A 12,417-nucleotide genomic window follows, 5' to 3' on the forward strand; every position below is an offset into this window, starting at 1 on the left:
TCAATTTCTTCAGATGTACTTTTTCCATCATGGTGTGTTTTATACCACACCAAGCCCTTTATATTAGAGCTTAAAATACTGAAATATTTCATTCCATTTTACAGTCTAAGAACAATTTCACTAAATAGACAGTATGACCATAATTACAACTGCACCCACAGATACCACGAAGCAACTTTTCACTTTTTGCCCATTAAAGTCAACTTCATCTGTGTCTAGCCTTTGCCAGGTTGTCAGTAACAAGACCTACGTGGAAAAAAAGTACAGCAGAGGACAAAAAAGTTCAAATGTGAAAATTCTCTTCATTAATTTAATTTTCTGTGAATTAAGAAAAGACTGCCATGACTTTACATTTCCTAATTTATCGAATACAAGTGTCCATGGAGCAGACAGCTTGAGAACCACTAACCGGTTTGAAGGCTCAAAACAGCTGTCTTAAGGAAACATGAAAAGTTCACTATCAGAGAAAAATGTTCTGTAATGGCCCTATCAAAATCAGCATCCAAGAGTAGGAAATGGGGCTTTAGTTGCCCCTTAGCTTAACGTCAACTGGGCACAATCATGAAATATTACACAGTTTTAAAGCTTCTTCTCTGCAACTGTTCATCATGATTAATCTTACTCACCCAGCCAATCTCGTCATCTCACGGCCAGCCAAAACTATCCGACCCAGAGCTTGAGACATTCGCAAAAGCATTCTTCCACTTTGGTAGTAATCCTTAAAAAGAAATATATACTGGTTTTTATTTATGTTTCTAGACAAAAAGTAGCTTTTGTTTTTATATTGAAATTTTCCATTTATTCTAACAACTATCACTAATACATTACCTCTAGAAGTTCTGAATGTGTACTCTTGAGATGTCGGGGATGAGACAAATCTAGGAAAGGACGACTGACAACCAGGTAACCGACGACAGTGGCAAAATCTGACACAAGACAGGAGTAAGACATTAATAACACTTCAGTTCTTCCACAAATCTCATTCCGCTATCTCTTTTAAAGCATACTTACATTTGGCAATTATGCTATCAACGAAACCCATAGAAAACCGAAACAAAATGAAATTATGTAGGTGCTCCACCTGGCAGAAAGCAAAAACAAAAAATATATATTTTATATGTATATAAAAATACGAATCTACCCTGAAAATTAAAAAATTGTAAGATTGATTTATTCCACGAATATTTAGAGCACCTATGATCTCTGATCACAATGTACATCACACTTCCTTGTGCACAATGCTGATAACAGAGCAGATGCCACACAAATACTCTATGAAACCATTTTTATGCAAACAGAATGGGAATCACATCTAAATGATAATGTCGTATTATTTACATATAATATTGTATTCAGAATATGGTCAGATACATGCATGCTGAAAACGATCACTAATCAAAACAATAACAAAAAAACAGAAGGATGAGCTAATTTAGGTAAAACACTAGCTGTCTAGATTGGCACTCAGTGCTTTGCTTTAGTCGGAGACATCTGGTCTCTGCTTTCTCCAAGCATCATAGTACATTCTATATGAACCAAGTGCTCATGTAATCAGTGCTGCACAGCCCTTCTCTGTAGCTTTAATCGGAATTAAATGCAGTACCTTAAAACAACAAGTCTAAAAATGTTTTGTATTCCTTTTAATCAGATTATTCAAGGCCTTACATGATCTGGCACTGGGCTCTATACTAAATTTACTCTAAATTGCTCTTTCTCCCTGAGTTCCAGAAATACTGGTTCCTCAAACATGCTCCTGCCTTAAGGCTTTCCTTCTGTTCTCTCTGCCAGGAACACTACCTTCCTTGATATTTCTATACTGTGACTAACTTTCTCACCCCATGCAGCTCAGGGTGGCTTACTCTTATGATCTCTTGCAAAAGGTACAATGACTGTAACATTTATTCAGTGAATGCCATGTGTTACATGCTATGCTCCCTGAGCTCATGGAATTTACATCTCATGAAAGCAACAAACTAGAAAACAAATAAGATAAATGTGAATTGCAAATATATGCTTTCAAAGAAACAGATCGTTAAATCAGGAAGGCCATTTCACATAGACTAACCAGAGAAGGCAAGGCCACAATAAGTTGTTAGCTTTGGAGCTAAAATCTAAGGAGAAGAATAAGCAAGCCATGTAAAGAGTGAGCTGGTGAACAGCAGTTCCCTGGAAAATTATCTTAAATGTGTTTTATCAGTAAGCACTATCAAAGTTCCGTTATATTAAACATAAATAAGGCAAAATCCAATTTCTGAAATAATTAATTTAAAACGACTTTCCTTAACCTTTTTAAATCACTTCAAATATATATTTATTTCACAAACTCCCACTAAAAAGTAAGCTCCTTAGAGGCAGGAGTTTGTATGTCACATCCACCACTAATATTACTAGCACCTGGAATAAGCATGGGCACCCAGATGGCACTCAGTATCTTTTAAATAAATAAAATTCCTTGAATTTAAACTTTCCAAATGGCAAGAGAAAAAGAACTGACATATGTAGTTTTCACAAGAAACAAAGTTTATAACCCTACATCAAGTGTCAACCAACATATATGGCCCAAAGTACAAATCCAGCCTGCCCCTTATTTTTGTAAATAAAGTGTTATTGGAACATAGCCACACCCACTCATTTACATAGAGTATACCGCTACTTTTGAGTGGCAGAGCTGAATAAGTACAATACAGACAGACGGTCTAAAAAGCCTAAGCTGTATATGTACTATCTTGTCTTTTGCAGAAATAGTTTGCCAACCCCTACTCTAAATAATAATCATCATAATATCTTCAAGAATGCTACAGAAACCAAAGAATTTATCACTAAATAAGATGTCTGAGCAACTTCTAAAAATACACTGACAATTATTTTAATAAATAAATAATGTTTGCAACAGGTGGCTTAATATACTGATAGGATAGTTTTTATTCTTATGTTTTTTATAAAAATACGGCATAAAAATACTTCACAGCTATTTAAAAATGAATAGCCGAAAGGATTAGGAATATATACTTATAGATATAGATAAGCAGAGACCAAAAAATAATCTTTCCATAAATACATGAGCCTCAAGCATGTTATCTTACCAGTTTTCGGAAGACTGAGTAGATTGTCTGCTTTTCTCTCTTATTCCCATTGTAAAAGGCAACTTCTTCACTATTAAAGAAAATAATTTAGTAATTTTAATATTATCATGATTGAAAAACAACTGAGATACAATATTTGATGAATGAATATTTTATTTAAATGGAAATTTACGGGATGCCTGGGTGGCTCAGTCGGTTAAGGATATGACTTAGGCTCAGGTCATGATCTCACAGTTTGTGGGTTCAGGCCCCACGTCGGCTATATGCTGGCAGCTAGCTCAGAGCCTGGAGCCTGCTTCAGATTCTGTCTCCCTCTCTCTCTGACCCTCCCCTGGCTCATGTTCTGTCTCTGTCTCTCTCAAATATAAATAAACATTAAAAACAATTTAAATGGACACTTAGGACTATAAGCTTAATGGACATGTCTTGCCACAGTTCTGTGCTTGAGACCCCGCTCCCGGCTCAGCTGAGCAGAGAGCACAGGAGCACAGAGCTAACTGGACCACAGACTGAACCGCAGCCATGTGTTGCATATGCCATCTGCAGCCCAGGTAAAAAAGATGTGCCGGGCGAGTCCTTAGAAGTTTAATTAATTTCATTTCTTTAATAAGAAACAAGAAGGAAGCTGCTATGATATATAGGAAGGCAGGGCTTGGACAGCCTTTACAGACAGATGGAGTACAGAGCCTACATATAGGAGGGAGAGGAGAAACAGCTAGAAGCAGCTACCGAGCCATGCCATGACATACAGCCTTTGAAAGACTGACAGCAAACCAAGACCAAATGCCTTCACCATGCCAGCTTCCAGGAGGCCCAGCTGCACAGACGTTCTTATTCTGGGAACCCCACCATATCCTCCCAACAGCTCTCCTTTTCTTGAGCTGGCCTGAATGGGTCCATAAGGGCCACAAGAATCCTGACTAGAAGAGAAAGGGTATTCTTACGGATGAAGAAAGGTTCAGTGTAGTTAAGAAAATCTGTCAAAATCATACACCTAGCAAGTCAAGCAGATAAGACTGTAAACCATGTCTGACCCTCAAGTCTAGTCTTCCTACTCTCTATTCAGTATGATGTAAACATTCCCAGAAAAGTAACTCTTACAGCAGAGAAAAGTAAACATTTATAGAATCTAGAAGGCACAGTTAAAAAGCCTTCAATAAACACCCAAGATTTCCTTAAAGTCTCTCTTTCCCTTAAAAATGTATACGAATTGTATATTCTACTCCAAAATGTGCCTGCATTTTTTCCCATTATAAAAACAAGGAAGCGTTTGCCTCGGCCCCTTCAAGTAAAATTAACTTCATATGAAAATGAATCACGTTTGACCTGTGTTTCACCATTTCCTTGACACAATCATACAGAGCTCCAGGGTATCAGAGTCCCAGTTGAAAAACAATTCTGTACCTATAATTAGTTTTCTCACTTCCTTTTACTTCTTCTGCACATTTAAGTCTATGGAGGAAGATAAAGTGAACATTCTACTTCTGAGTCATTTTAGCCCCAATCTAAAAACCTGAAAGGGCAAAACTATCCTAGAACACGATAGCTGGCTATTTACCATTAATTCTCTTCCACATCCTTCTTCCTAAGAGAACAACAATTTTCTTAAAGTTATCTATCTCCAAGGAATGAGTTCCATTTGGCCTCAGGCAACCACTTTCTGTGACTACTTCAGACATGGGCAAGTGATAATTCTGGCCAACGAGAGGTGAAACGAAGTCAGTCGTGGGGCTTCTGGGAAAGTTTCCCTGCTCTCACGAACAGATGGCCTGTTCTTTCTGGCCTCTTTACAGGGGAGGAGGGCTGGTAAGATCTGGAACTGCTCTGCCATCTTGTGATCACAAGAAAACTTAGGCTGAAGAAAGAGGGAACATACAAAGGAGGGCTGAGCCAAGAGAACATAAAAGAAGAGCCAGAGCCCTGATCATGCTGTGCCTGGATCAGGCGCTTTTAGAGTTCTTATGTCAAGTAGTAAATGTCCTCATAGTTAGAGGCACCTGAGTCCGGGTTTTCTATTTCTTGTAAAAGAAAGTATTCTAGTTGATATCATCTCTCATTCACTGGGCAAATCACGTCTGTACTCAACCAATCATCTATTCCTTGGCCTCACTGTAGCACAAAATTCTATTTAAAATTGGTACCATTTAGCAATCCAAGGGAATAAAGAGGAAATTAATGAAAGAGTAATTTTCTTTTTAAAATTTTAAAGTTTATTTATTTATTTTGAGAAAGAGAGAGAGAAAGCAAGGGAGGGGCAGGGCGGAGGCGGGGGGGGCGGGGCAGAGAGAATCTAAGCAGGCTCCACACGGTCAGCACAGAGTCTGATGCCAGGACTCAAGTCCATGAACCGTGAGATTATGACCTGAGCTCAAGAGTCAAACGCTTAACCAACTGAGCCACCCCAGCACTCCTAAGAGAGTATTCTAAGTAACTTTGTAAATGCTTACAAAGTACTATATAAAGATTAGGATTCTCAAAATGAGTTAAGGTTGACAGATAAATACAGGAGAAAACTTACTGAGTACCTACTACATATCAAAACCTGTGCTAGAAACTTTGTATATATTTCATATTTAATCCTCACAACAGTCCTGTATTATCTATTATAAACAACAAAAGTGAAGCTATAACTAACTTGCCAAAAGCCACATAATATATAATTGATAAGCAGAGGAGGCAGATTTTGAAACTAGTCAGGCTGGCTCCAAAGCCTAATACTTTTTCTTCCTATTTTGGAAACTAGCTGAAAAACAAGAAAAGAGAGACAGATGCAGGAAGACTGAATTACTAAGTATTCCAAACACATCCTCAAAAGTATTTGTGGATAAGCTGAGACAGAATTTTCTTTGAAGAAGTATTATAAGTAAATCAGAATTTGAATTATATTTTGAGTATGCTTAAAGTGAAAGTTAGCAGAAAATTAGTCAATAAATGATACACAGAGGTGAACCAAGGATACTACACAGTTAAGAAAAAGTTAGAAATGTAAAAGATTACCATTTTATAAACTGATTATCTTTCATAACGTATATTTTCAAAAGAGGGAAATACACAAACACAATTTTAGTAACAGTGTCTACCAATACCTTTTGGAGTTAACTTCTATGACATCAATACTCATAAAAACACATTTTTAATACAAAGAAATTCTTTTATTTTTTAAAGATTTTTTTAATGTTTATTTTTGAGAGAGCAAGAACAGAGGAAGGGCAGAAAGAGAGGGGGACAGAGGATCTAAACCAGACTCTGTGCTGACAGCACAGAGCCTGACGTGGGGCTCAAAACCACAAACCACAAGATCATGACCTGAGCCAAAGTTGGACGCTTAACTGCCTGGGTCGCCCAGGTGCCCCACAGCTAAATTCCTTTAATACATTTCTCCTTACCTGTTTGTGATGAGCCGGGAATTAACATATCTATACTCTCCCTCATACTTTTGCTCAGTTACTGTCATCTTACCAATGGGTCTTCTAAGTCGAGTTAGGAATAGCCCAGAAACAATCAAGTAGGCCATCATAGTCGCTGGGCCCTATTATTATTGGAAGACAATACACAAAGTTCAAGCATATCATAATAAATTCACCGGATGCAACATGTATAACTTTTATAATTAGTATAATTAGCTCCAGTGGCTTTCAGAAAAACTGCTCTTTTGGTTAATTTTTTTCTCCTTAACTCTTTTTTGAGAAAGTACACACTGGGCATTTCATGCTTTTAACTGCTCATCAATTCCTCCTCCAACACTTAGTTCATCCCCCAGCTCTCCTGAATTTGCTCACCTAAAAACTCCTAACTGCAGTCCACACTCTTCCTAGAGCATCTAAAACTCTTCTGATGAAACTCTTCCTGATATTCCCTTAAGAATGCACAGAAAGCCTCAGACCTCTTTTTTGCCTTCTCTTGGAACGTTAATATTCCTTGAGGTTTCTTCCTTAGATCTCTTCTCCCAAATTTTTATCTCTACTCGAGTCCATCACTCTTAAGAATCCAAGACAGTATCTCCAAGTAAGTGCCACACACTTACACCTCACTAATCTGTAAGGCCTCAAGCAAAGTCCCCCCAAGCTAGCTCCAACTGCCCTTCCCTTCTACACCCTGCCTGCAGCTGCCACACCTTCTAACATCATGAGTCATCACATCACCCACTGACCAACCCATGGGAGAAGCTTTAAGCTCACCTCTCCAAGCTCATCACAGGCACTCCCTCACTCCCACCTATGTCCTATGTTCTGCCATGCTGAAAAAACAATTTCCTGAACACGCCATTCAATGAAGTTGTTCTCAGGCCAGGCAAACCTGACATATCTACCGGATGCCTACTCATCCTCCTCAGAGGAGCTCAAATATCACTTCCAATTCTTCCAGACACTAAAGATTTTATTCAAACTTCTGTTACTGAACTTATCACTCTACACTATAAAAATCCGAATATCTATTCTTTCATTAGATTGTAAACCTTCTTCAACAGGAACTTTGTTTTATTCATCCTTTTTATCCCTACCACCTAATACAAGATGTGTGGACTATAATGTGTATTCTACATCTTTTAAATTAAATATGATTGATTCAATGCAATTCAACAATTACCACAAGAATGGGCAAAGGAAAGAACTAAAACATAGTTTCTACCTTTGAGAATCAGAATCAGAATATAGGGATACATGGAAAAATTATTTAAGTATAAAAATGTAGTAAGTACCATAAAAATGTTGGAGCATATAGACAAGAGGGATTAGACCTATTCACTTGCTTATAGTAAAAACAAACTAGAATGATTAAAGTTGGATCACAGAGTAGCAAAAAGTTAGGAAGGTAGATAAGAAAATTCAAATAAAAAACTTTTTATTTGCCAGTATTCTGGCAAAAAGCTAAATCCACTATATAAGTTATATATTAATCAACTACAAAATGTATATATATACACATGTGTTTATATATATATATATATATATAAAACNTACCAACATGAGTTTCAGAAAGACAGGGTAATAAGGCTCATGAGATAGTCAACCATCTACATTTTATAAAATTATATATTATATAATAAACAGCTACAGCCATCCTAAAGGCTGTATTTCTGACACTTTAACATTAAAATTTCATATTAAAATGGCTGCCTCTAAATCTCTTTTTATGTAGACATTACTTTACAACAGTAAGTACATGTATGTCATTGCTTAAGCACTTCTGGTTATAAACATCACCGAAACTTTTCAAGTATCTGACTTAAGGAAAATTAAAACACCAAATTAGAATACTTTTTAAGTCTCTAGTACAGAATGATTTTATAAGTAGACTTTACTAGGTACATGTTGTAAAAGCACATTCTTTGAGATATATAAAAATTCCTACAAACACTCCAGCTATTTACAAGACAGTATTATAGCAATTTAAAAGATAGATTAAACTCACCTGAGCTCCTATTGCACTTGTTAACTTGAAAATATACAAAACTATGTCTAAAAATGGCTGAAAAGTAAATATTAGAAGGTAAGGAATTAAAAAGAACTAGAATGCATAGATTGATAGCTAATACAACACAATAAATATAAAATATTATTCAACATTTAACACACTCTTGTCAACACGCAGAGTTCCCACTATATATAACATACTGTAACAGTATACAGATCAAAAAATACATAAAAGAAACAGTTCTTCTTCTCAAGAAACTTAAAATAGAGACAGAATGACCAACGTCTACCGACCATCAAGTGAGAAAAACATGTATCACGTTTCATCAACTAAGGTAGCTCTACATGATAATTAGCTATTAGTAACTTAACTCAGTAGCTTCTCAATGTAAAGACACTGTATACAAGAAGCTAAGATGTAACCCCAAATCTAGTACCACCTTTTCTGCTTTCTATATATCTACACTTATAAAACAAGAGGCTCTTTCTACTGTAATATTGTTTAATTCTATTACTTTATCACAACATCCATATGTTGAAATAATTGAATGAGCCTATAATTTTCTGATACTTTAAAAAAGAAAATAAAGAAACTTACCTTACTAAGATTTGAATACAGATCAACTACACTGTTACAAAACTTTTCTACATCTTGCGTAAGCAGCTGGTCTGGATTGGCTATTCTGTTGTCCAGATTTCCCATTTTATAATATGTAAAAGCTCTAAAATAGCAGTAAAAAAAAAAATGGCATTAAAACAAAAAAAAAATCACATTTTAGCACATAGTGCAAATTCATAGAAACAGAAAAGTCTGGAAGTGGAAGAATCCCTAAAGATTGTCCTAATTTATTTTAGAGTCAAGGAAGAAAGTCCAGAGAAGGATGACTTGTCAATTAAGGAAAGAGCCAGGAGTAGAGTCTAAATCGCTGATGTCTTTCCCTATACGCTTCTGGGTCTAAGACCAATTTCCTTTGTATTCAATACAAAGATAAAACTTCTATATCTCAATATCATAAGCATTTCTATTCACATTAAGTATTTTCAATATAAAAATAGGTTATCACTTACTGGAGATACTCCTCATAGAGGTATTTAGTTAGTCTTACACGGAAGCACAGTTTGAGCTCATTTAACCCAAACTTCAAGAAGTTATTAACCAGAGAGATCTGAAACAAACACATATTAGTGGTTTTACTACATTTCTACTTATAAAATTATAATTCATTTCTCTTTCATTGGCTATGTCCCCAAATCCTATGATTTTTATAACCAACAGTCCAAATTGATATAATTCAGTTCTGTTTTACTTAGAGTTCACAAAGATACAAAGAGAATATGCTAAACCAAATACAATTGGCTGTACTACCCTGATATATTAACATCTAACTGTGACACTCAATTTTAGAATATGTTAGTATCATTAATTATAAGAAGCATCTTGCTACCTTTTTTGTAAACAAACAAAAAGCCTAATCTGTCACCTTTGTATCCAATGTAAAGGAGTCCTGACATATATGTTTATATTTTGTTTCCTACTACAAGCACTGACAACCCTAGACAATGAAATTCTATTTGCATTTGTTTAAAAAAAATACTCTAAGTTTCACACCAACTAATACCATTTCCAGAGTATTTCTAGAGTACTAGAAAATTCTAGTTCTAGCTATTCTTCCACAGTTCCAAACTCACATTTACACATTTTCTCAAGAAAACACTGGTTGTCTACTGAATCTCAGTCTTTTACTGATATCTATACTACTCATCTCAATTTTTTTAAAGGTCTAAAAGCCATGTATGTGTATCCTCAAGCTTTATTAAATTTCTGACATATTTTCTAATTAACTGGATTTTACAATCAAGCTTTTTTCTTACTCTGATATATTTATAATGTTAAAATTCTTACAGTGACAATAAAATAAAGAACCAAGCTAAGAAAATCACTTATGATTTAAACCGAACACTGACCTATATTTTTAATAAATTCAGATAATAAATTACCATTTAAAATAAATACATACATACATAACAAATTCCAATTTAACTTAAACTACATTAGTGGTTCAAGTTACTATAAATGGCCTAAAGCAATGGTTCTCAATCAGGGTGATTTTGCCACCGTGTCTACCCCCACCCAGCCTCCATGGAACATATGTCAATGTCCTAGAGAAATACTTGGTCATCAGAACTGGGGGAGGGGCACAACTGCCATCAAGTGGAATGTTACTAAACATCAGAGATACTCTGGCCTAAAGGTTAAAAAAAAAAAGTACACATCAATCCAATTATTTTTTTCTACATTGAAAGATTCTGCTGTAAGTTACAAAACTAAACTCAAAATAGAAACTTAGTATCATAAATCTTTAAAGTTAAGAAGTAAAAATCTTTGAAGATTTTAGTAAGATACAAATTTGTCTGTATGTAAATAAAGATTTTTAAAGAATTACACTTACGAGAGGCATGACAGCGATGAAGTTGAATAAGTACCTCTTGAAATCTTTCCTGCTACGACCAATGATACCACTGCAAACCACCACATGCAATGCATTAGTTGCAAAAGAAGCAATATTTCACACTAAAAAACCTGTAAGGCTCTAAAATTACTCTTGGAAATTTTCCCTGACTCAAAAGAATCAATAAGAAACAAAGATCCTGAAAAACATTTTCTTGCAAAAACATGTTTCTAACTTTTGAATTTAATCATTTTAAATAGGCTACCTGCAAATCCCTCTATAAATGGCAAAATTAAATAAGAATAATTTCCTTAGTAAAAATGGTAATTTTTTAAAAAGGCTTAAACTGCCACTAAAGGAGCTTAAATGGCAAAACAATTAACAACTTTATAGAGCGAGGAATGGGTTATTGTGGATGAAATAAACTACTATTTCTTTGTTTTTAAATATTTTAATACCCTGATTCTCATTTGTATGAACTAATGCCAGAGACAGACTAATGAGAGATCAGCAAACTCACTGTAAAAGGTCAAGAGTAAATATCTTAAGCTTTTGTGGACAGGAAGGTCTCTGTTCCAACTATTCAATTCTGCAATTGCAGAAGCAAAAATGGCCAAGAATGAGACTGGCTGTGTCCTAATAAAATCTTCCAAAGCAGATGGCAGTAGGATTTGACCTGCAGAGCCTTGCTTGCTGATCCCAGGACTAAATCATAAATCAGAGAGTAAATTAGTGAGGTTCCTCAGAGCCTCAGGATGCTTCTGCAGAGGCCTCAGATGTGTTAACACACTTAAACTAAACCAACTCTTCTTTCACGTGAATTTATTTTACATGTTTATCTGTTCTAAAAATATCTATTAAAAAACTTATTTAAAGTAAGGGTTCCACCACTGTTAAATAAGGATCTCTGAGTACCATGTGTCTATGATCTACTAAAAAGATACAACTCATCTGATCACACACTTTTTTCAAATAATACTTACTAGTATTCCCAAATATAACTAAAATATATTTTGAAAAACAATACACTAAATGATTTAAACCTAGCTCCAGGGGGCGCCTGGGTGGCTCAGCTGGTTAAACATCTGACTTGATTTTGGCTTAGGTCATATCTCACAGTTCATGGAATCAAGCCCAGAGTCAGGCTCCACACTGACAGCACAGGGCCTGCTTGGGAATCTCTCTCTCTCTCTCTCTCTCTCTCTCTCTGCCCCTCCTCTGCTCACGCTCTCTCTCAAATAAAATAAACTTAAAGAAATAAGAATGCGCTCCACACCACAAAAAAAATGATACAGTAATAATTTTATTTTTTTTATGAAGGAGTAGGTGAATAATGCCAAGTAATGTTAACTGGTTTTTTAGAGCAAAAAAGTTGCATGGTCAAATAAATTTGGGAAAATTCAAGTTAAACAAAGCTAGCAAATGTCTTTACCAAAGGTCTTCTCATAGCTCTTACTGTATGATGTAAAG

The 12,417-nt window shown here is 35.4% G+C and overlaps 1 protein-coding gene across 1 annotated transcript in view; it reads right to left on the bottom strand.

The window, feature by feature from the left end:
• The window catches only part of ABCD3 (ATP binding cassette subfamily D member 3), a 72,437-nt gene that overhangs the window by 20,866 nt on the left and 39,154 nt on the right, over positions 1 to 12,417 (bottom strand). Inside the window, exons 5-13 of the mRNA XM_077746122.1 lie at positions 10,948 to 11,017; positions 9,566 to 9,663; positions 9,096 to 9,219; positions 8,496 to 8,552; positions 6,470 to 6,612; positions 3,084 to 3,153; positions 1,012 to 1,081; positions 829 to 926; positions 627 to 718 (exon numbers count right to left, since the gene is read on the bottom strand). Of these exons, the coding sequence (XP_077602248.1) occupies positions 627 to 718; positions 829 to 926; positions 1,012 to 1,081; positions 3,084 to 3,153; positions 6,470 to 6,612; positions 8,496 to 8,552; positions 9,096 to 9,219; positions 9,566 to 9,663; positions 10,948 to 11,017 (822 nt within the window). The remainder of the gene's footprint in view (positions 1 to 626; positions 719 to 828; positions 927 to 1,011; positions 1,082 to 3,083; positions 3,154 to 6,469; positions 6,613 to 8,495; positions 8,553 to 9,095; positions 9,220 to 9,565; positions 9,664 to 10,947; positions 11,018 to 12,417) is intronic.

The sequence above is a fragment of the Crocuta crocuta genome, unplaced genomic scaffold (genome assembly GCF_008692635.1).
Source record: "Crocuta crocuta isolate KB4526 unplaced genomic scaffold, BGI_CrCroc_1.0 scaffold48, whole genome shotgun sequence".
NCBI classification, from domain to species: Eukaryota; Metazoa; Chordata; class Mammalia; order Carnivora; family Hyaenidae; genus Crocuta; species Crocuta crocuta.